At 45.5% G+C, this 25825-nt stretch overlaps 1 protein-coding gene across 3 annotated transcripts in view; it reads right to left on the reverse strand.

Annotated features, from left to right (window-relative positions):
• The window catches only part of kcnip3a (Kv channel interacting protein 3a, calsenilin), an 89882-nt gene that overhangs the window by 8195 nt on the left and 55862 nt on the right, over nucleotides 1-25825 (reverse strand). The window contains exons 1-6 of one of the 3 annotated variants that reach the window (XM_031804904.1): nucleotides 2528-3136; nucleotides 2147-2149; nucleotides 1475-1599; nucleotides 1114-1183; nucleotides 655-833; nucleotides 117-221 (exon numbers count right to left, since the gene is read on the reverse strand). In XM_031804904.1, coding sequence (XP_031660764.1) covers nucleotides 117-221; nucleotides 655-833; nucleotides 1114-1183; nucleotides 1475-1599; nucleotides 2147-2149; nucleotides 2528-2579 — 534 coding nt within the window. In that variant the 5' untranslated portion in view covers nucleotides 2580-3136. Of the gene's footprint in view, nucleotides 1-116; nucleotides 222-654; nucleotides 834-1113; nucleotides 1184-1474; nucleotides 1600-2146; nucleotides 2150-2527; nucleotides 3137-7692; nucleotides 7949-17901; nucleotides 18077-25825 lie in introns of those variants that run through there. The other 2 variants (XM_020463398.2, XM_031804906.1) reach the window with 2 other exon arrangements.

Below are 25825 nucleotides of genomic sequence, written 5' to 3' on the forward strand. Positions count from 1 at the left end.
GTAAGGAGAGAGGACGAGAGCATGTTCAGTAAGTAAGAAGCATTTTGTTGAGGCGTGTGTGCATGTTGTGTGTGCATGTTGAGCGAGTGTGTTTGTGAGCACAGCGCTGTGTGCACCTGGAAGAACTTATCCACATGTTCAGAGGGTGCCTCATCCCGTACACTTGGGTATGTGTACCTGCCCATCATATCATAGATGGACTTCATAATAGCCAGCATCTCCTGAGAGAGAGGGAGAGAGAGGGAGAGAGAGGGAGACAGAGAAAGAAAGAGAGAAAAGACAGAGGGAGAGAGGGGTCATAGTTTACCGTGATGTATCTAAAGCTACAGATGTAGGATCTTCATTTGAGCCACTTTGCTACAGCAGGTAAATAATCCTGCAGCAACAGGAAATGTGAATGATTATGTGGATAATAATGAATGGATTTTTTTTTAGGGGTTGATACACTTTTCATGAGGGCAAATCAAGTCTGAAATTATAAGTGGAAATTACAGACTTTATAAGCCTTTTTAAAATCTTGTATACACTACACGTTTGCATTTCCTGCCGTGCAGAAAAAATCTCAGTAACTAAATAGTACTAAAATTAAGATCCTACATCTGTAGCCAATCATTTAGATATGTGGTGTTTCTATGGTGGCCAATCACAGTGTACCTCTTTAGTGATGTATCCATCCTTGTTGATGTCATACAGGTTGAAGGCCCAGTTGAGTTTCTCTGTGACTGACCCTCTCAGAAGAACAGACAGGCCAATCACAAAGTCCTCAAAACGAATGGAGCCATTTCTGTCCATATCAAACGCATTGAACAGGAAATGTGCATAGGTGGTGGCGTCTGTAGGAGAGTGGGGCGGGGGGAGAAGAGAGGAACATAAGAAAGGAAAGATAGGGGAGGTAGTGTACAGGAAAAGGGTTGAAGAAGGGAGAGAGAGGTTAGGGGAAAAGGGATGAGGAGAGGAGAGAGATGGAGGGGAGGAGAGAATGTTGGGGGTAGGCAGACATTCAAATAATCAGTAACCATAAGCTTTTCCTGTTATTCTCAGGTGTGCTTTTGTCATATTCCAGGCACAAAGAGACAGAGAGTAGCTTCAATGGAGATAGTTATATCCGCTCACCTCCTTGGGGAAAGAACTGAGAATAGATGGTCTTGAACGTCTCTTCATCAACCAAACCACTCGGACACTCCTACGAGAAAGACAGAGAGAGAGAGAGAGAGAGAGAGAGAGAGAGAGAGAGAGAGAGAGAGCGAGAGAGAGATAAAGAGAGTTACAGGGAAATTAGCCATATGCCTATTAATGGTGAAGTAATTTCAGTACATCAATAAGCTCAAATCTACTCTGATTTATTCTACATTCTTATGTAGAACTCCAAACTGCCCACAAATAAAGCTCAAACTGCTAAAATAAAGGCAAAAAAAACCCTCCCAAATACAGTCCTACAGCCTCCCTACCCCATCCTCTCTGCTCCCCTACGTACATTCTTGAAGCCCCTGTATAGTGACTGGAGCTCCTTCTTGGTGAACTTGGTCTGAACCTGCAGCTGGTCCAAGCCTTCTGGCTGGTGACGAACTATAGACAGCTCCAAATCACTGTCACTACTGTCTGTAGGAGGAAAGAGCGGGTAAGAGGGAGAGAGAGAGGGAGAGAGAGAGAGAGAAAAGAGAAGGGGATAGAGAGAAGGAGAGGGGAAAGAGAGGGAGAGAGGAAGGACAGTGGGAGAGAGGGATGGGGAGACCATGGCAGGCAGGGAAAGAGAGGAAGAGGGAAAACAAATTTAAGGGGTGGAAAGAGGGGCCAGATTAAGAGTTAGAAAGAAATTGAAGAGTGAGATTTAAAAAAAAGGAGGACTCAAAAAGAGAGGGAGGTACTTTCTTTTAAAGTGTGATCTTTGCAGAGAAACTACGTTTACTGTTAGTATTCACTTATTACATTTGAGTGAACAGGTGCCAAATTAGTCATATTCAATAACAAGGCATTGAAAGAACTTAATTCTGAAATATTCAATGATTTAAAAAAAAATGTGTATTAGTCGTACTCGTTCTAACAAAGTAAGAGAAAGCACTAAGACTGTGAGAAAGAAAAGCAAGACATAGCTCAAAAAATGGGGAGTTTCTAGAAACCAAGATATTTCTATTGCTTCCATACTCACCATCTTTAAACACACACAACAGAGAGAGAGAGAGAAAGAGAGAGAGAGAGAGACAGCAAGAGAGATAGAGAAATGTAAAGACAGTTAACGGAGTAAAGAGAGGTATAGAGAGACAGTGAGAAAAGAGAAGAAAAAAAACAGAGAAAATGGTCAAGTCAATAATTGTGGAACGCAGATACTGACTAGGGAGAACAGGAGAGGAACAGACAATCTTTATAAATGCAGTTAGTCCCACTCTCTCCCTCCATACTCCCACCATACTACCTCTCTCTCTGACACGTTCTCTCTGTCTCCATCTCCCTCCATCCAACCTCTCTCTCCCTCTCACCATCCAACCTCTCTCTCCCCCTCTCTTACTCCCTCCATCCCCATCTCTCTTACCAGTCTCTGTGATGTCGATGAGTCCCAGTAAGTGCATCAATTTGAGGAACATTAGTACAAGGCTGACTCCCACCTGACACTCAACTCCCCTTCTTCCTCAGTCTTTCCGTCCTTTTGTTTCCCCAAGTGTGACAATTCTGTCTCTCTGTCCTCTCTCCCTCAGTTATCTCTCCCTCCGTACCCGCTTTCCCTCTGCCAGCCTCTCAATAAAATACCATCTGTCTCTCAAACTAAAGACAGATATTGCTTTGGATCCTTGGGATGCTTTAAAGTTCCAGAGAGTTCTACGGTTCTAGAGAGAACAGTTCCAACTGTGATTCAGAGAGATTTAAGTTGAATCCATGAAAAGCGATTGGACCAAATTCAACCTCAATGATATCCAAAAGGACCTAAAAACAGCCTTTCAAATAAAACTGAAACTACAGGGAACAAATACAATCCTTCTTTCCATGAGAATTCTTAAGCTGTTTTCCCAAAAGATGATTCCGATTGTTTACTTATTGTCCCGTCATTTACTCCCAAGTCCTGGGACATCCAGGTGAGAGGTTACTCATTTCATCCCGCTGAATCAAACTCTGATGAGCCAACAGACATGCGTCACTTAATTAACAGTGTAAATTTACTCTCTTCCATCCCTACTTATTTCCTTGGCTTCCCCTCCTCCTCTCATTCTCTTCATCCCATTAACCCGTGGACTCCTGTCCAAACTACCCACAGATACAGACAGAACCTACCACATTTATTTTTTTAATAATTGTGAAAAATCCCACACATTTAGGGACAGTTCCATTGACAAAGGAAATCCCACGCACTCTCTGCTTACAAGACAAATCTGTAACAAGAAGTCTGCATCCATTATGAAGATGTTTAACAAGATGTTTCCACAACATTAACACAGTACTTGTTAGTGAACCCATTTGCCATTGAGGAGTCAGTGTAGATGGCTGCATCTCAATAGTCTAAAGTGGCTTTCTCTCCTCGTCTTCTTTCCTTCATCTGCTCTGATCTGACAGAACAAGACAGACGGAAGCTGACACCCAATAGACATGCGCCATATTGTTATCACCATCTGTTTTCAGATAGGTGCAAATGAATGAGAGGAGGCAAGGAAAGGAAGACTCTTTAGTTTAGAGTAATGAGACCCAGCCATCTGTCCTAAATCCCATGTCCCCAGCAGGCTCTGTGATCCAGTTCAAGTCTAATTGTTCTCATCTCTCCAGAGTTCATAAACACAGCTCTCAGTAGGCTGACGCTTCACACAGGATGCATCCAAAATGGCTCTGTGGGCCCTGGTCAAAAGTAGTGCACTATATAAGGAATAGGGTGCCATTTGGGACAAATCCACAGTCAGACACAGTCAGAACATATACGCTGGTTCACTCAAGGCCTGTGACACTTGCCAAAAACTCCTGTTATTTAAACGTCGTCATACCAATGATTTTCAACTCACACACACACAAAGACCCCATTGCGATAAAGACAGGGGGTGATCAATACTGTCCTCTGGTGGCAGTAGAAATGAAGTAGTAGGCAGGAGTCCAAGCAGTATTGATCAGTCGACGGCCATTATTACATTAATGGCCAGACTCTCTCATCTAACTGACGCCACACACAATCCAGAATACACAGCACCACCACACAATCCAGAATACACAACACCACCACACATGCCAGAATACACAGCACCACCACACAATCCAGAATACACAGCACCACCACACAATCCAGAATACACAGCACCACCACACAATCCAGAATACACAGCACCACCACACAATCCAGAATACACAGCACCACCACACAATCCAGAATACACAGCACCACCACACAATCCAGAATACACAGCACCACCACACAATCCAGAATACACAGCACCACCACACAATCCAGAATACACAGCACCACCACACAATCCAGAATACACAGCACCACCACACATTCCAGAATACACAGCACCACCACACAATCCAGAATACACAGCACCACCACACATGCCAGAATACACAGCACCACCACACAATCCAGAATACACAGCACCACCACACATGCCAGAATACACAGCACCACCACACAATCCAGAATACACAGCACCACCACACATGCCAGAATACACAGCACCACCACACAATCCAGAATACACAGCACCACCACACAATCCAGAATACACAGCACCACCACACATGCCAGAATACACAGCACCACCACACATGCCAGAATACACAGCACCACCACACAATCCAGAATACACAGCACCACCACACATGCCAGAATACACAGCACCACCACACAATCCAGAATACACAGCACCACCACACAATCCAGAATACACAGCACCACCACACAATCCAGAATACACAGCACCACCACACATGCCAGAATACACAGCACCACCACACAATCCAGAATACACAGCACCACCACACAATCCAGAATACACAGCACCACCACACAATCCAGAATACACAGCACCACCACACAATCCAGAATACACAGCACCACCACACAATCCAGAATACACAACACCACCACACATGCCAGAATACACAACACCACCACACAATCCAGAATACACAACACCACCACACAATCCAGAATACACAGCACCACCACACAATCCAGAATACACAGCACCACCACACAATCCAGAATACACAGCACCACCACACAATCCAGAATACACAGCACCACCACACAATCCAGAATACACAGCACCACCACACATGCCAGAATACACAGCACCACCACACAATCCAGAATACACAGCACCACCACACAATCCAGAATACACAGCACCACCACACAATCCAGAATACACAGCACCACCACACAATCCAGAATACACAGCACCACCACACAATCCAGAATACACAGCACCACCACACAATCCAGAATACACAGCACCACCACACAATCCAGAATACACAGCACCACCACACAATCCAGAATACACAGCACCACCACACAATCCAGAATACACAGCACCACCACACAATCCAGAATACACAGCACCACCACACAATCCAGAATACACAGCACCACCACACAATCCAGAATACACAGCACCACCACACAATCCAGAATACACAGCACCACCACACAATCCAGAATACACAGCACCACCACACAATCCAGAATACACAGCACCACCACACAATCCAGAATACACAGCACCACCACACAATCCAGAATACACAGCACCACCACACATGCCAGAAATAAATCAAACAGATCCAAAATACAACACACATTAGGACTGGTAAAAAGTCTCATTTCAAAAGCAACAACTAGGGATTCGTGTGTTACACACACACACACACACACACACACACACACACACACACACACACACACACACACACACACACACACACACACACACACACACACACACACACACACACACACACACACACACATTATTGGATGGTGGTTAATGGTGCTAGGTGGATATACATAATGTAGCTGGTAAAACAGATGCCCTTATTTGACTGCTGATCGATTTGGCTATGTAACTATTATTATTATTATGGCTATGTGACTTTGTATTTCTCTATTTCCATTTCTGCTGTATATCAGAGGGGCACTTAAGAAAGAAAGTGAGAGAGATTGAGAGAGAGAAAAATGAGGAAAAACTATTGCCGGGACACTATTGAACAGTGGGAGAGGATTTTGGGGGCAATTTCGGGATGGCCAGTGTCCTTCATGGTCCTGGCGAAGTACTGCAGGCTCCACATTTAGGCAGTCTCAAAGAAAGCCTGTTCGATACTGCATGTATAATTAATGCTAGGTAATGCTAGACCTGGGTGTGGGCCATGCCTCTCTGAAGATGTGACCACAGAGAGATGGAGAGAGAGGGAGGGAGGAGGAGAGAGAATGGTGCACTGTGGAAGGACTGAGAGGGAGAAGGGAGAAAGAGAGAGAGAGAGAGAGAGAGAGAGTGACCCTCAGATTAAACAGAAACACAACAAATTTTAAAACAAATCCAATTTTGATAAACTCCCATATCTATTGCGTGAAATACCTTGGTGTGCCAACACAGCAGCAAGACTTGTGACCTGTTGCCACAAGAAAAGGGGCAACCAGTGAAGAACAAACACCATTGTAAATACAACCCATATTTATGTTTATTTATTTTGTTTCCCGTGCCAATAAAGCCCTTTGAATTGAATTGAATTGAATTGAGAGAGAGAGAGAGAGAGAGAGAACATATCTCACCAGGGTGGCCAGGCAGGATGTTAAGAAGAAGAAGAGAGATGCATTGTAGAGGAATTGAGAGCGAGAAGAGAGGACAGAAGTTTGGGTTCAGAAAAATAGAACAAAAGAATACTATGAATAATGGGTGAACCACTCCTTCACAAAAAACTGCATGATCAACATGATTCGCCATCACCACCTTCGCTTGAGTCTATCCACAGGAGCAATGAATGTGTCAAATACTACATTTACCTGATCCATAGATAATAAGATAAAAGGCACATATGGAATTATACTATTCTCTAATGCTTATGATGTCTGTGATAAGTCTAAACTGAAGCACTTTAATGTGGGGTTGAAGGCTTTCTATTGTAATTGATTTGGCACAGTGGCGACAGAACACTTTGTCTGGCCTTTGGCCTACAACTATATATTATTCAGGGAACTTTATAGAATCTGAATGATGTTATTCTCTACAGTAAACTTGACTTTAATGCCCACTAAAACATTTTTCTCTTGAGAGATATTTCCTAATCGATACCACAATCGCCTGTCTCAGAATGCCCAATTGCAAGATACACACTGCCCTACCCCAGCCTTAGAAGATGGCAGCTTTATGTTTGGTTAAGTTGACTAATTCAATTGTTGGGAACATATATAGAGTGTGCAACTTTCTTTCTATACTATCTTAGAATCTATCAAATGCCAAAATAGCAAACACCAAATGCCCTATCCCAGATACTAGTTACCCAGATACCACATATCCACTTTGCCTCCCAAATACAAGATACAGTTTGAACACCCAACCTCAGATAGCAGATAGTTAATGCCCTGCCTTAGCTGAAACATTGAGCTAAATGCCATGTGCCCATTTGTGAACATGGAATAAAAAGATACAGACCCCCAGCATTTTTGGTTCCCTGCAATTTCATTGGATTTCTAGCCTACTGGAGCCTCTTTAGGGCCCTTACCTTCAAAGGAGGACATGGGCTCCAGGATGCCAAAGCCCTTGAGCACAGCCACAAACATGATCATGACCACACCAATGGCAAACAGCTCCATGCCCTGGATCTGAAACCCCATGACTGGGAGAGGAGCCCGCTGAGGGAAAGCCCACACACAGAGGCCTGGTGCCCGGGGAAAGGGGAGTGGGGGGGGGGGGGAGACTCCAGCAGGTGCAAGGTTAATGATAGTGATAGTCGCTGTGGTTGAACAACAGATGCTAGGCTATCCACCAGTCAGTCAGGTAGGTTAGGTACTTGGAGGCTTGGCTAAGCTTATCAGCTGGTGCTAACATAACGAGCAGGGCAGCATGAAAGAATGGACAAGAAAATGGATGTAAAATGTCAAAGATTATGGAATGGAAAATATTAAAAAGTGGGTAGACATGGGGGAAAAACGCTCTCTTTAGATCTGACCTGTGGGAAAATAGAGGTTGGGTCCAAGGCCACTTATTTTGGTGGTGAGGAGCGGTCTAAAGTGAACTTTGTTGTCATTCCTCCACAGTTGTTCTCAAAAATCCAGACAGATAGCCATTGATAGAGCATCGCTGTACACCTTTACAGTCCAAAAAGTAAACGTCAATCATCTCAGAGACGTCATTTTGGGGGACTGAATGACTGAATCATCTCTGGATAAAAATCACCTTCAGGAACTACAGAGAATTCCAATTGATGTTCTGTGATATCCGGTTCATGATGTGTTTTAAAACTGTGAATCGTTGAAGTGAATCAGATGACTAACTTGCTGAGTCAGGAAGGTGTGTAGAAGTGATGAGAGTGAAATCCTACACCTCACTGTGATCATCTCATCTTTCCCACGATATAAACAGAAATATAAGAACATCCACAACAGTCCCTCTCTGTGAATGAAACACAATACCGGGTGCCTTTCCTTCCTTCCTTCCTTATTTTAGATCTTGTCATAGTATACAATATGTGTAAATCAATCAGTTAATCAATCAATCCACAATATAATCAATACTATAATTGACAGATCAATAGACTAGTTAAATATCAGTACTCTAGTCTCTGATAATTCACCAAACACCACTTTCTAAGACATTACGAACAATCTTTGCACTTATTTCTCTTTGTTTCCCGACCATTCCTTCCTCTTTCTCTCAGTAACACTTGGTCCAGTCCAGTCCAGTCGAATCTGGTCCAGATCTGGTTGGGTTCACGCCAGGTTCGATGTGATTCACGCTAATGCGGTTCACACGCCCAGTATTTTCAGTCCAGTTTATTCCAGGTAGTGACCACATAGGGTTCCGGAGGATTGGGTCTGTGTAGAGCTGAGAGGTGTCCGATGGACTGAAGAGCTACCAGCAAGCACCGCCCATCCCTTACCGCCAGTTGCCTTCCCTTCTCTCCTCTTCTGCGCTCTCTCTCTCTCCCCCCCACCCTCCTTTCATCTCTCTCTTTCCCCTCTGTCCCGTAAGAAACCACAGATGAGGTAGCTACAGTGGGCAGTCCAGTGACTCTCTTCATCCACTCCAAACCTCCTCTCTTTCTGTCCATATCGCCCCTCCTCTCCTCCCTCTGTTCATCTCATCCGTCTCACCTCTCTTTCCAGCCGACCTCTATCCCCCACATTTATTCCTTCACGCTTTCTAACCACAGGCTCAGTATCTCATTTGGTTCCCTATTTTATTCTCTCTCTCGCTCCCTCTCTTCTCTTTCTGACCACCTTCCCCCTCTCATCTTCTCTTTTCAGACGTAGTGCTTGGGGACCAGGGGTGAAGTCACATTTCCAGACTGAGACAGAGGGCCCGATAGGAGGATCAAGCACACACACACACACAAACACACACACATACACACACACACACACACACACACACACACACACACACACACACACACACACACACACACACACACACACACACACACACACACACACACACACACACACACACACACACACACACACACACACACACACACACACACAGCAAGTGCTAGACAAGGGCTGTGTTCAGAAGACAATAAAAGGAGATGTTTCTGTATGTGTGTATGTGCGCACTTGTGTGAGACATATCTGTGGATAGGTGGTGGAAAACTGAGGATAAGATACAGTAGTTGATGAGTGTGGACTTGCTAATGCTTTGAGTAGATGGCGATGGAGACGTGTGTGTGTGTGTGTGTGTGTGTGTGTGTGTGTGTGTGTGTGTGTGTGTGTGTGTGTGTGTGTGTGTGTGTGTGTGTGTGTGTGTGTGTGTGTGTGTGTGTGTGTGTGTGTGTGTGTGTGTGTGAGCGCTTGCTAATGCATTGATGCAGATGGCTGGGGAGACAGCGAGAGGCCAGAGTGAGAGAGATCAATGAACCTGTGCTGTGCCTCTCCCCTGTCCTCTGCTCTTAACTCCACAGCACTAACTATACCACTCCATATCCTTATATCTATACACTACAAGCATCAATACTCTGACATGTTAGGGAAGCCTGCTTGGCAATTAGATAGACATATAACCTGTGATCCTAAATGTGTGTCTGTCTGTCTGTCTGTCTGTCTGTCTGTCTGTCTGTCTGTCTGTCTGTCTGTCTGTCTGTCTGTCTGTCTGTCTGTCTGTCTGTCTGTCTGTCTGTCTGTCTGTCTGTCTGTCTGTCTGTCTGTCTGTCTGTCTGTCTGTCTGTCTGTCTGTCTGTCTGTCTGTCTGTCTGTCTGTCTGTCTGTCTGTCTGTCTGTCTGTCTGTCTGTCTGTCTGTCTGTCTGTCTGTCTGTCTGTCTGTCTGTCTGTCTGTCTGTCTGTCTGTCTGTCTGTCTGTCTGTCTGTCTGTCTGTCTGTCTGTCTGTCTGTCTGTCTGTCTGTCTGTCTGTCTGTCTGTCTGTCTGTCTGTCTGTCTGTCTGTCTGTCTGTCTGTCTGTCTGTCTGTCTGTCTGTCTGTCTGTCTGTCTGTCTGTCTGTCTGTCTGTCTGTCTGTCTGTCTGTCTGTCTGTCTGTCTGTCTGTCTGTCTGTCTGTCTGTCTGTCTGTCTGTCTGTCTGTCTGTCTGTCTGTCTGTCTGTCTGTCTGTCTGTCTGTCTGTCTGTCTGTCTGTCTGTCTGTCTGTCTGTCTGTCTGTCTGTCTGTCTGTCTGTCTGTCTGTCTGTCTGTCTGTCTGTCTGTCTGTCTGTCTGTCTGTCTGTCTGTCTGTCTGTCTGTCTGTCTGTCTGTCTGTCTGTCTGTCTGTCTGTCTGTCTGTCTGTCTGTCTGTCTGTCTGTCTGTCTGTCTGTCTGTCTGTCTGTCTGTCTGTCTGTCTGTCTGTCTGTCTGTCTGTCTGTCTGTCTGTCTGTCTGTCTGTCTGTCTGTCTGTGAATACCAGTTGGAAACTTTACCCTCACGAAAACCCAGCCAGCATCACTGCAAATATCAGCTTATTATCTAATTTGTTCAACACAAAAAACATACAGTTTGCTTCAGAGCAGACAGACAGGAAAGAGCTGAATGTCTGGTATCTGGTCAGTGAGTGGATCATCATTAGCTCCAGACCCAGCCTCTGGACAGCTGAGCCATAGATCGCCTGAGGATTGACCCATGCTATTCGTAACTGGCTGGTGAAAACAGTCCTACTCTAACAGAGTCCAACACACAAACAGACAAGATACACACCAATATGGACATGTCTAAATACTGCTTTTAAACACCGTAGAGCCATATTCAGAACAGGACTTACTGAGGAAAGAGAGGGAGGGAGTGGAAAGAGAGAGATGGTACATGTGATGGTGTACAATACCTGAGCAGTGGTATCTAGCAGCATTATGGTGACAGTCAGACAGAGAACATGAGTATAGAAATAAAGAGCATAGAGAGAAAAAGCCACAGTAGAGAGGTCGAGAGTAAGGTGAAAGCCAGAGAGAAGAGTAGTAGAGAGTGGGGTGAGAGCCTACCTGAGCGGTGGTAGCGTGCAGCCCTATGGTGACAGTCAGACAGACAGCTGGGGCGAGACAGACGCCTCCTGGCCTCCAGGGAGAGAGCTGCCATCACAGCACCCATAGCAACCAGGCGAGACCAGACAGCACAAGGTGACAAGAGAATAAACTAGACTGGACAAGACGAGACTTCAGCTCTGAATAGAGATGCCACAAATGCCAAACTAAAGACTCCAATGAGGTGACATTAGAAGAATCGATGCAAGATTCCAACGAGAAGAGACAGCTACGATTGGAGAAAAACTAGTCACAACTTAACACTTCTATGAGACACACGCAAAGTGATCCACTCAGTACATAAAGTAACAAAAAAAGCGAACTCTCAGATAATAACTATCCTACCCGTCATATCAAACTACAGACCGATAGATCAACTGATGCTGAAAACTGTGTGGAGAGGGCAGACGGTGTGTGTGTGTCACATTTCCCAGTCTGTTTGGAGTTTGTGACACTGGGCTTGAGTCAGAGATGAAGAGAGAGAGAGAGAGAGAGAGAGAGAGATGAAGAGAGAGAGAGAGAGAGAGAGAGAGAGCGAGAGAGAGAGCGAGCGAGAGAGAGATCAAAAAGGACATTCTAAAGAGCCTGACCTTTCACATGAAACATCACACACTTCCACCACTTTCTTCTCTCTGTCTGTTTCTCTCACTCTGTCCACATTCCTCACAGCCTAGTGGTTAGAGCGTTGGACTAGTAACCGGAAGGTTGCAAGTTCAAACCCCCGAGCTGACAAGGTACAAATCTGTCGTTCTGCCCCTGAACAGGCAGTTAACCCACTGTTCCTAGGCCATCATTGAAAATAAGAATTTGTTCTTAACTGACTTGCCTAGTTAAATAAAGGTTAAAAAAAATTAAGTACCCTTCAACTCCCCTTCCCACTCTCCTATCTTGTTCCATGATCACATGTGAAAGACTTTAAATATACTACCTGTAACACGTGTACCTGAGGAACAGTACAAACTGTTGTAAAAGTTGTGTCTTAACTACGTAACCACACAAACTACAAAATTGGTCAGATAACCATGCTAAGGACAAAATCCATGATTTACAATACCCGGTAAACATCATGTATGTAGCAGAGTCACATTAACCTAAATACGGCTCTGGTATACAGTAATGCTGACAGGTTTGTGATCTGATATCTTCAGTCCTCATTGTCAGTCAATGAGAGATTAAACATGGGAGGATGGATCCAATGAGAGTTCAGCCTGTTTAAAGAATCACAGGAAGTGTTACTCAGCTGTTCTCCAGAAACAGTCACGATCATGTAACATGTGTAGGTCTACAATGTGTCACGTGGTTGGTCACTCCTATGTTCCTGTTCAGTGTCTCAGTGCCACAAGGATGTAATCGATTCAAAACAGGAACCCAAATGGAAACAAAAGAAACCCATTCGATTACACGTATGAGGCAATGGAATTTTTTTTAGATAGAGGACCTAGACCGGTTCCCGATTGCCGTTTGGTAGCAGAGAGAACAGTCTATGACTTGGGTGCTGGAGGCTTTGAACATTTTTAGAGCCTTCCTCTGACACTGCCTGGTACAGAGGTCCTGGATGTCAAGAAGCTTGGCCCCGGCGATGTACTGGGTTGTACGCACCACCCTCTGTGGTGCCTTGCGGTCGGAGGCCGAGCAGTTACCATACCAGGCAGTGATGAGACCCGTCAGGATGCTCTCGATGGTGCAGCTGTAAAACCTTTTGAGGATATGAGGACCCATGCCAAATATTTTCAGTCTCCTGAGGGGGAAATAGTTTTTGTCGTGCCCTATTCACAACTGTCTTTGTGTGCTTGGACCATGTTAGTTTGTTGGTGATGTGGACGCCAAGGAACTTGAAGCTCTCAACCTGCTCCATTACAGCCCCATCGACGAGAATGGGGGAGTGCTTGGTCCTCCTTTTCCTGTAGTCCACAATAATCTCCTTTGTCGTGATCACGTTGAGGTAGAGGTTGTTGTCCTTGCATCACACGGTCAGGTCTCTGATCTCCTACCTATAGGATGTCTCATCGTTGTTGGTGATCAGGCTTACCACTGTTGTGTCATTGACAAACCTAATGATGATGTTGGAGTCATGCCGGGCCGTGCAGTCATGAGGGAACAGGAGGGGACTGAGCACGCACCCCTGAGGGGCCCCCGTGTTGAGGATCAGCGTAGTGGATGTGTTGTTACCTACCCTTACCACCTGGGGACGGCCCGTCAGGAAGTCCAGGATCCAGTTGCAGAGGGAGGTGTTTAGTCCCAGGGTCCTTAGTTTAGTGATGAGCTTTGTGGGCACTATGGTGTTGAACGCTGTGCTTTCGTCAACGAACAACATTCTCACATAGGTGTGCCTTTTGTCCAGGTGGGAAAGGGCAGTGTGGAGTGCAATTGAGATTGCATCATCTGTGGATCTGTTGGGGCGGTATGCGAATTGGAGTGTGTGTAGCGTTTCCAGGATGATGGTGTTGATGTGACCCATGAACAGCCTTTCACTCAGCTCCTGAAACTGATCCCAGTTTGCCCTACCAAACACACACCTGCTTACTGCATCCACTGACAACTACTCCTCCCTCCGGGCTACTATGCAAACTAGGGGGTCAAAGGATTGTTGTTATTGTCGGACTTCTTTTAAATAAAGCCTGCTTTGGGGGAGGGAGGTGGGCCAGAGCACGAAGCACTGCCCAAGACAAGTTGTAGTCTTTCAGAGACTGTGTCGGCTTGTATATTTGGAAATGAATCCGCCAATAGGAACATCGCTGAGAGAAGTCCAATAGCTCTATCGAACAAGGACAATCATATACACACCCAATTCATCTTAACTCATACCAATCCCTCTGATACAGATGACAATCACTCATTCATACTTCACCTCAGCACCGCAGGTTTAGAGACAGCCACAGCCAGGCAATTCAAATAATACTTTTTACCCACAAAGCTCATTTCTCTCCCTTTGAAATACCCCCCCCCCTCTCTCTCTTTCCCTCTCGCCCTGGGTCTCACCTGCCCACATTTCTTCTCTCTCATCTTTTTCTCTCATGTTGATAAATGAAAATAACTCATATTTATCACCCGCTGTCATTCCATCATCACCCCTCTCTATCTCTATTTCTCCACCTTTTCTTTTTCCATTCTCCTCTTTTCTCTAACTCCATCTGTCCGGGTTATTTTGAGCCAGAATGTGGTTTAGGTAACAGATCTGTAGGGTATTACGTCCCTATTTAAACTGCATGGAATTGTGAATTATGGGGATTTAGACTGTGAACTGCATTAGCCAACTTTCAAAGGGACATACTGAGTAAAGAGAGAAACGGGGAGGGTAGAGAGAGAGAGAGAGAGAGAGAGAGAGAGAGAGAGAGAGAGAGAGAGAGAGATCTGTTTTCAAAATAACATCTTAACAGTATAGTAACAGTCATAGCAGCCCCATTTTTTTAAACTATCAGCTATCTCTTCTCTGGCATTTGGAGTTGAGAAAGAGAAGGGGGAGCAAACACTGTCATACACTAAAAAATGCTTTCCCCGGACACCCCTAGGCTACATAACAGGACGGAGAGAGAGAAAGACAGCATGGGAGCAGAGAAGGTCCGAAAAAGGAGAGAACGAGAAGTACATGAGCTTGCTGATTCAGCAGTGGCAGAGAGAGTGATGAATGGGTGGATGCTGTTGGACAGACGGACAGAGGGGGATGGGGGGATAGGTTTGCATCTAATCAATGGCACAACGGAAGGGCAGGCAAACATCTAATTAATTGTAGGTCAAAAGACAGACGGACGGACGGACGGACGGACAGACATAACCAGAAGTCAGGGAGAACACCGAAAAAACGTTACAAAAACACTGACATGCATTTGTCTTGGTGTCTGTACCAGTCTTAAAAACAACAAAAACACCCACTCACTGGAGAGTGGCAATATAGTGTTGCTAATACTGACAAACTGCCGAGAGCAAGATAGACCACAAACCAGACGGGAGGAAAGACCAGAATGAGCGTTCCACCCTATAATGGATGAAGCACCCCACTGACCTGCTCTGCTCTGTTCTGACCCATGCTGTAACTTAATAACATCACGCTATCTAGTCTCCCACACGTATAGGTCACTGGCCTAGAAGAGCCTGGCACTATGTTGGAGAGACACACAGAGGAAGAGATTACCTGGAGTGGGTGATTACTCCAGGTACACACTTTGATTGATTGATGCCAGCAAGCATTTTGCCTCCCTTGATAAAAAAAATCATTAATAAATAGCCAATCAGCATTGAGCTGAGCTCAACTGTGGGTTGTACTGCTGCAGCAAAATGCCCCCGAAGGGAGGCCATTTTGAATTTGGCTTCAGACCAATCAAATCACTTCTTAAGCAAAATGTCATTTTCAGAAAATCTTGTCCGTTTCTGGTCTGCTTGTGTTGATGTCCTGCAGTAGCTAGCGGCCATGGGGATTTGGACTTGTGGTTTTGATTTAATTCTCTGTACAGGCCAATGATTATGATCTAACCACAATGTAATATGTTGTGCCACTGGCCGGAAACCATTGAAGTTCAATATGTAGCCTAGATGTCACCTAGTAGGTTCATGTTAACTAGCTAGCTAACTTAGCTGGTTCTGTGATTCATTGCTGTCCATGCGAGGAAGTTAAACAAACAAGCATTTTAGCTAGGTAGCCTATAACAACAAAAACTAAAAGTGTACTGTATGACAGAGCCATAGACCGTTTTGCCAACATGTTTGAGGAGAGTGAGCAAAAAAATGTTTTGCTTGCAAGCACACATACACACACATACATAAATCAGTACCATGGACAGCCACATGATATTTAGCAACATTGGACAATTTGTTTTATATATCTTTCAGTTAGTTTCCAGTATATTAAACTTAAGCATATATTGCCTTGTTGATTTGAATATGTTTAAATGTTTAAGCTGAAATGGTGCTAGAATAGCGCAGGCAGTGCTCCTGTTGTCTTTGTGCTGACTTGCGGTAACTCTGTGGTTCTAAATCAGTAGTTGTTTAGTAACCTGTTGAAAACAATAACTTTCTTGACCATGCGTGATATAACGGTTTGTTACATGCAATAGGCTTCTGTGTATCCAGCAGATTAGAGGGACTCACGGTAGCAAACGGACCAAAGCCTATCCCCCCTCTCTATTGCCCTTTCTCTTCCCAGTCTCCCTCTCTATCTCACTCTACCTCCACCTCGCTATGTCTTTCTCTCCCCCCTCTCCCTCCCATTTCTCTCTTTCTCACTCTCTCTCTCTCTCTGTCTCTCTCGCTTTCTCTCCCTCTTTCTCTCTCCCTCTATCTGATGTTCATGATGCTGACACAGAACACTGTGACTGTGACCACAGAAACAGAATCTATAGGATATATAAGGATGTGATTCTCTCTTCCTTTTCACCTTTCACTGACCTGCTAGAATAACATCCATGAAACATCAGCTTTTGATACATTGTTACGTTCTAGAATAACTCTATAGCTTTCAATCCATGCGGTGCACTTACATTATTAAGAACAGAATACAGAATACACAGAGTGAACGCAACAGTATCGTGCACTAAATAAAATATTTAAATGTGCATTTCCCATTTTATGCCACAAGGTGGCGCTGAAGAGCCATTACAGTAAACTTCTGAGGAGACACTCACTCAAGGAACAGACTTCTGATAGAACAGTATGATGTGAATGCTGTACATTTAGAGATGCAGAGGGAGAGGGACGCAACCAGTTGATGTTTTTAATGGCCGTTTTAGCTGTTACCAGTCTATACCAGGGCTTCCCAGACTTGGTCCTGTGGCACCCTCCGGGTGCACGTTTCATTTTTTGCCCTAGCACCACACAACTGATTCAAATAATCCAAGCTTGATGATGTGTTGGTCATTTGAATCAGCTGTGTGGTGGTAAGTTAAAAACCAAAACATACACCCAGGGGGGTGGGACCAGGACCCAGTTTGGGAAACCCTGGTCTATACAAGCTTAGCCACTGAAGTGTAACTAAGAGCTCCAAAATAATGAGCAAAAGAAGGGCCTTTGATTAATCAAATACAGTGTGTGTGTGAACTCTGACCCCGTGGTCAATGTTCCTGGAACTGAACGTGTCGGCTCAACCAAAGGGACCCGAAGAGGTCAGGCCAGTCGATTCATGAATCAATTCCAATCCAGTTAATTAGAGTTTAAACATTTGACTACACAGTTCTCCTCCTTTCTCTCCACCCCCTCTCTCCTTTCTGCCTCTGTCCCTTACCCCTCTCTCCACCTTTCCCCACTCCTCACCTTCCAGCCGCCCCCACCCTCTCCCTCCTCACCTTTGTCTGGTGTTGTCCTGCTGGTTATGATCCATTTGATCAGACAACAGTTCATCAGGGCTTTGTGTGTGAACTGGGGCTTCTGCCATTTCCCAGACTCCTTCACTCTTCCTGGACCAGGCTCTACCCCGTTGGCATCCCCCAACAGACTGCCATCCACCACCTTACCATCCTTCTAGAGAGAGAGAGAGAGAGAGCAAGAGAGAGAGAGAGAGAGAGAGAGAGCAAGAAAGAGGGAAAGAAGACCACATAGGGAGACAGACAGTGAATGGTTACTACTGCAGACCATTTATGATTGACATGTGCAATCACAGAGAGGCTCAATGAATCAATGAAGCAATGTCGGCTCTGTGTGGAGAGGAGAGATACAGGGTGTGCAGGCTTTAGTTCCAGCCCAACACTAACACACCTGATTCAGCTAATCAAGATGAGTAGTCGATTAAATGAATAAGGTGTTCTAAAGCTGAGCTGTCCACGTGTGAATGACTCATCAGAGACCATTCAGTGCTACCTAAATGCCATGCTCCATCTCTGAGCTCTGTAACTGATAGACTGTTATCAATTCTAATGTATTATTCTATATTATTTGTAGCCATCTATTTAACACCACAAACCGGTGCTGGCACTAAGATCGCACTCAACCAACTGTATAAGGCCATAAGCAAACAAGAAAATGCTCATCCAGAAGAGGCGCTCCTAGTGGCCAGGGACTTTAATGCTGGCAAACGTAAATACGTTTCACCTCATTTCTACCAACATGTCACATGTGCAACCAGAGGGGAAAAAACTCTAGACCACCTTTACTCCACACATAGAGATGCATACAAAGCTCTCCCTTGCCCTCCATTTGGCAAATCTGACCATAATTATATCCTCCTGATTCCTGCTTAAAAGCTAAAACTAAAGCAGATCTGGGGGGCCAGACGGATTACCAGGACGTGTACTCAAAGCATGCGTGGACCAACTGGCAAGTGTCTTCACTGACATTTTTAACCTCTCCCTGACTGAGTCTGTAATACCTACATGTTTCAAGCAGACCACCATAGTCCCTGTGCCCAAGGAAGCGAAGGCAACCTGCCTAAATGATTACCCATGGCGGTAGCCATGATTGACAATTGTCAAACTCCAGTCACCCAAGTCATATACTGTTCTCTCTGCTACCGGCAAGCGGTACCGGAGCGCCAAGTCTAGAACCTATAGGCTACTTAACAGCTTCTACCCCCAAGTCATAAGACTGCTGAACAATTAATCAAATGGCCACCCGGACTATTTACATTGACCATCACTGTTTATTATCAATGCATAGTCCCTTTACCCCTACCTACATGTATAAATTACCTCAACTAACCTGTATCCCTGCACATTGACTCGGTACCGGTACCCCCTGTATATAGCCTCGTTATTGTTATTTTATTATGTTACTTTTTTATAATTTTTTACTTTAGTTTATTTGGTAAACATTTTCTTCACTCTTTCTTCAACTGCACTGTTGGTTATCTACACCTGTTGTATTCGGCGCAGGTGACAAATAAAGTTTGATTTGATTTGTATGGCTCATCATCAATCATTCATCAATGAAGTGCTTATTAATGAAGATAATCCATCACATGCCAGCTCTAAGAACTGTGGGCTGGTCTAACACCAGAGATGAATGGACATGTAGAAGTGAAGAAAGGGGTGAACGCAACATGACACATTTCTGTCTGTAAAGTCCTTACAGCTACGGGGCGAAGGAGAGATGGATGAAGATGAATGGAGTGTGTGTGTGTGTGTGTGTGTGTGTGTGTGTGTGTGTGTGTGAGTGTGTGTGTGAGTGAGTGAGTGAGTGAGTGAGTGAGTGAGTGAGTGAGTGTGTGTGTGTGTGTGTGTGTGTGTGTGTGTGTGTGTGTGTGTGTGAGTGAGTGAGTGAGTGAGTGAGTGAGTGAGTGAGTGAGTGAGTGAGTGAGTGAGTGAGTGAGTGAGTGAGTGAGTGAGTGAGTGAGTGAGTGAGAGAGAGATCGATGGATGGATGGAGAGGGTCATTGTATCACACTCTAGTGAAAGATTCAACATGAGAACAGACAGATGAGGGGAGGGGAGGGACAGAAGGATGGGTGGAACAAGAACAACGAAGGGGGCGAGAGTAAGAGGTCCAAGGCAATGTTCCCTCTAATCCCTTTGATCTGCTGAGCGCAAACTTGAATGTTGTGAAAATTCTGTGCAACTTCCAGCGCTTGTTTACAGTGAACACTGAGGCTGTACCCGCTGTGAGTTACAGTTTCAGACAGTGGTCAAGTAGGCTACTGTGGCTATTTGATCATAATGTAGGCCTACCAGAGTGGCCTACCATCAAAAGCAATTGATGAGAAACTAACAAGAGAAAGTGCATCCCATAACATTTTAACATGGAACTATCTGTTCTATCATTCAGCCTACAGTAGAAGCCAAAGTGTGGTCCCATACCATTATTACAGAGAATCAGACAAATAATGCTACCCTCTGCCTATTGGATACTTAGCTTATTCAAGACTCCCAAAACACAACACTGCCCCTTTAAGACATACAAAAGCTCTTTAGACGACTTGCTTTTCAAAGATGTCTAGAAATGTACACATTTTGTGCTCTTGAAGGAATCAATCACTCCCCCATTGCGGACGACAAATGATCTGTAACTGGGCTAATAACTCACTAACTAGCAAAGGATATGTACAAATGTGCATACGTGGCTACAAGCAGCACTCACTTTGATCTCAAAACAAGCCACTCATGCTGTAAACACATGTCCAGTTCAAAGAGAATTGCACAGATCCATACAGCGTATTCAGACTCCTTAACTTTTTCCACATTTTGTTATGTTACAGCCTTATTCTAAAATGGATTCAATTATTTCCCCCCCTCGTCAATCTACACACAATATCCCATAAGGACAAAGCAAAATTAGGTTTTAAGAAATGTTATCAAATGTATAAATCATTTTTAAAAACTGAAAAACCACATTTACATTAGTATTCAGACTCTTTACTCAGTACTTTGTTGAAGCACCTTTGGCAGCGATGACAGCCTCCAGTCTTCTTGGGTATGACGCTATAAGCTTGGCACACCTGTATATGGGGAGTTTCTCCCATTCTTCTCTACAGATCCTCTCAAGCTCTGTCAGGTTGGATGGGGAGTGTTGCTGCAAAGCTATTTTCAGGTCTTTCCAGAGATGCTTGATGGGGTTCAAGTCCGGGCTCTGGCTGGGCCACTCAAGGACATTCAGAGACGTGTCCCGAAGCCACTCCTGCGTTGTCTTGGCTATGTGCTTAGGGTCGTTGTTTTGTTGGAAAGTGAACCTTCGCCCCAGTCTGATGTCCTGAGCCCTCTGAAGCAGGTTTTGATCAACGAATCTCTGTGTGCTTTGCTCCATTAATCTTCCCCTCAATCCTGACTAGTCTTCCAGTCCCTGTCACTGAAAAACATCCCCACAGCATGCTTCACCATAGGATGGTGCCAGGTATCCTCCAGACATGAGGCTTGGTATTCAGACCGAAGAGTTCAATCTTGGTTGCATCAGAACAGAATCTTGTTTCTCATGGTCTGAGTCCTTTAGGTGCCTTTTGGCAAACTCCAAACGAGGCTCTTATGTGGCTTTTACTGAGGAGTTGCTTCCGTCTTGCCACTCTACCATAAAGGACTGATTGGTGGAGTGCTGTCCTTCTGGAAGGTTCTCCCATCTTCACAGAGGAACTCTGGAGCTCTGTCAGAGTGACCATCGGGTTCTTGGTCATCTCCCTGACCAAGGCCCTTCTCCTCAGATTGCTCAGTTTGGCCAGGCGGCCAGCTCTAGGAAGAGTCTTGGTGGTTCCAAACTTCTTCCATTTAAGAATGATGGAGGTTAGTTTTTTTGTGTGCCTTTCCAAATCATGTCCAATCATGTCCATGTCCAAAAGTTGTAGAAATATCTCAAGGATGATCAATAGAAACAGGATGCACCTGAGCTCAATTCCGTGTCTCATAGCAAAGGGTCTGAATACTTATGTAAATAAGATATTTCTGTTTTTTAAATTTGCTAACATTTCTAAAAACCTGTTTTGGCTTTGTCATTATGGGGTATTGAGTGTAGATTCATGAGAAAATGTTTTGATTTAATCAATTTTAGAATAAGGCTGTAACGTAACAAAATGTGGAAGGGTCTGAATATTTTCCGAATTCACTATATATGGCAACGATCTATTTGCATATAGGCCTACTGCAGCTCTGATTGGTTTTGCGGCACTGGTCTTTGTAAAGTATGGGCTGACTCATGTGTGTCAATGCAGTAGAATCCTACTCTGACGCGTTCTGCCTACAACAAACTCTCTTGCATAGTTCATTTTTTTGTATGTTGCATCAAAAGTGGTTAATATTGCATTGATTCAATTCTCACAGTAAAGGGAAACGTTGATGGCATTAACTAAGGGGGAAAACTCGAGAAAGTTGAGTGAAGTTCAATCTCATGCTTTTCCGCGGGGGCTGATATTTCTTCTGGGTGGCAGTCCTGGGGGAGCTGCTCACCAGCGCACCCCCGCAGCTTAGAGGGAACATTGGTCCTAGGGTTTATGTGTGTTTCCACCTCTAACCGCTAATCATAAAGCATAACAGAACGACATTGTCTCTTTACATAAGGATGTTTCAACAAAGTGATTGAGTGGTCCAAGGGCAATGCGAATGTCAGTATGGATGGATGAGGGATCTGATAAGATACAGCTCATTTCCCTAAACTCTTCTAAAATGCCTCCATTGATCAGCCGTCTGTCTCTCCCCTCGCAGCCGCAGCAACACACACACACACACACACACAGATGCACGTGCCCAGCACTCGCACACGCACACACACACACACACACACACACACACACACACACACACACACACACACACACACACACACACACACACACACACACACACACACACACACACACACACACACACACACGTGATTGGCTAGGTCCCCTTGGGAGAAAGAGGGAAGGACACGGGAGCTCTGTTTGGTCTCTGCCGTGTGGGATGGAAGCGAGGTACGACAGGAGAAGAAAACACACACAGTGGAGGAATGCAAACGGCTGTGAGATCGTGGGGGAGTCTGACCACACAAGCTCATCCCACTCTTTATACAGAGAGAGAGAGAAAAAAGAGAGAGGAGAGAGAGGGAGGATGTTGTGAAAACAAGGACGCGTTTGTTCTTGGTTTATCCTAATGAATACTGAGCTATCTAAGCAGGAGAGCAAAGGAAGGATAGAGGAGAGAGGGGGGAGTAGGGGGAAGAGAGGGATGAGAGAGAGGAGGTAGTGTTGGGCTAGAGATAGAGACAGAGGGATGAGAGAGAGGAGGTAGTGTTGGGCTAGAGATAGAGAGAGAGGGATGAGAGAGAGGAGGTAGTGTTGGGCTAGAGATAGAGACAGAGAGAGAGAGGGATGAGAGAGAGGAGGTAGTGTTGGGCTAGAGATAGAGACAGAGGGATGAGAGAGAGGAGGTAGTGTTGGGCTAGAGATAGAGACAGAGGGATGAGAGAGAGGAGGTAGTGTTGGGCTAGAGATAGAGAGAGAGGGATGAGAGAGAGGAGGTAGTGTTGGGCTAGAGATAGAGACAGAGGGATGAGAGAGAGGAGGTAGTGTTGGGCTAGAGATAGAGACAGAGGGATGAGAGAGAGGAGGTAGTGTTGGGCTAGAGATAGAGAGAGAGGGATGAGAGGAGGTAGTGTTGGGATAGAGAGAGAGAGGGATGAGAGAGAGGCGGTAGTGATGGGCTAGAGATAGAGAGAGAGGGATGAGAGAGAGGAGGTAGTGTTGGGCTAGAGATAGAGAGAGAGAGGGATGAGAGAGAGGAGGTAGTGATGGGCTAGCGATAGAGCGAGAGGAGGTAGTGTTGGGCTAGAGATAGAGAGAGAGAGATGAGAGAAAGGAGGTAGTGTTGGGCTAGAGATAGAGAGAGAGGAATGAGAGAGAGGGGATTATGATGGGTTAGAGATAGAGAGAGAGGGATGAGAGAGAGGAGGTAGTGATGGGCTAGCGATAGAGCGAGAGGAGGTAGTGTTGGGCTAGAGATAGAGAGAGAGGGATGAGAGAGAGGAGGTAGTGTTGGGCTAGAGAGAGAGAGAGAGGGATGAGAGAGGAGGTAGTGTTGGGCTAGAGATAGAGAGAGAGGGATGAGAGAGAGGAGGTAGTGTTGGGCTAGAGATAGAGAGAGAGGGATGAGAGAGAGGAGGTAGTGTTGGGCTAGAGATAGAGAGAGAGGGATGAGAGGAGGTAGTGTTGGGCTAGAGATAGAGAGAGAGGGATGAGAGAGAGGAGGTAGTGTTGGGCTAGAGATAGAGAGAGAGGGATGAGAGGAGGTAGTGTTGGGCTAGAGAGAGAGAGAGGGATGAGAGAGAGGCGGTAGTGATGGGCTAGAGATAGAGAGAGAGGGATGAGAGAGAGGAGGTAGTGTTGGGCTAGAGATAGAGAGAGAGAGGGATGAGAGAGAGGAGGTAGTGATGGGCTAGCGATAGAGCGAGAGGAGGTAGTGTTGGGCTAGAGATAGAGAGAGAGAGATGAGAGAGAGGAGGTAGTGTTGGGCTAGAGATAGAGAGAGAGGAATGAGAGAGAGGGGATTATGATGGGTTAGAGATAGAGAGAGAGGGATGAGAGAGAGGAGGTAGTGATGTGCTAGCGATAGAGCGAGAGTAGGTAGTGTTGGGCTAGAGATAGAGAGAGAGGGATGAGAGAGAGGAGGTAGTGTTGGGCTTGAGATAGAGACAGGGGGATGAGAGAGAGGAGGTAGTGTTGGGCTAGAGAGAGAGAGAGAGGGATGAGAGAGAGGCGGTAGTGATGGGCTAGAGATAGAGAGAGAGGGATGAGAGAGAGGAGGTAGTGTTGGGCTAGAGATAGAGAGAGAGGGATGAGAGAGAGGAGGTAGTGTTGGGCTAGAGATAGAGAGAGAGGGATGAGAGAGAGGAGGTAGTGTTGGGCTAGAGATAGAGAGAGAGGGATGAGAGGAGGTAGTGTTGGGCTAGAGAGAGAGAGAGGGATGAGAGAGAGGCGGTAGTGATGGGCTAGAGATAGAGAGAGAGGGATGAGAGAGAGGAGGTAGTGTTGGGCTAGAGATAGAGAGAGAGAGGGATGAGAGAGAGGAGGTAGTGATGGGCTAGCGATAGAGCGAGAGGAGGTAGTGTTGGGCTAGAGATAGAGAGAGAGGGATGAGAGAGAGGAGGTAGTGTTGGGCTAGAGAGAGAGAGAGAGGGATGAGAGAGGAGGTAGTGTTGGGCTAGAGATAGAGAGAGAGGATGAGAGAGAGGAGGTAGTGTTGGGCTAGAGATAGAGAGAGAGGGATGAGAGAGAGGAGGTAGTGTTGGGCTAGAGATAGAGAGAGAGGGATGAGAGAGAGGAGGTAGTGTTGGGCTAGAGATAGAGAGAGAGGGATGAGAGAGAGGAGGTAGTGTTGGGCTAGAGATAGAGAGAGAGGGATGAGAGAGGAGGTAGTGTTGGGCTAGAGATAGAGAGAGAGGGATGAGAGAGAGGAGGTAGTGTTGGGCTAGAGATAGAGAGAGAGGGATGAGAGAGGAGGTAGTGTTGGGCTAGAGATAGAGAGAGAGGGATGAGAGAGGAGGAGGTAGTGTTGGGCTAGAGATAGAGACAGAGGGATGAGAGAGAGGAGGTAGTGTTGGGCTAGAGATAGAGACAGAGGGATGAGAGAGAGGAGGTAGTGTTGGGCTAGAGATAGAGAGAGAGGGATGAGAGGAGGTAGTGTTGGGATAGAGAGAGAGAGGGATGAGAGAGAGGCGGTAGTGATGGGCTAGAGATAGAGAGAGAGGGATGAGAGAGAGGAGGTAGTGTTGGGCTAGAGATAGAGAGAGAGGGATGAGAGAGAGGAGGTAGTGTTGGGCTAGAGATAGAGAGAGAGGGATGAGAGAGAGGAGGTAGTGTTGGGCTAGAGATAGAGAGAGAGG

The sequence above is a fragment of the Oncorhynchus kisutch genome, linkage group LG3 (genome assembly GCF_002021735.2).
Source record: "Oncorhynchus kisutch isolate 150728-3 linkage group LG3, Okis_V2, whole genome shotgun sequence".
Classification (NCBI taxonomy): domain Eukaryota; kingdom Metazoa; phylum Chordata; class Actinopteri; order Salmoniformes; family Salmonidae; genus Oncorhynchus; species Oncorhynchus kisutch.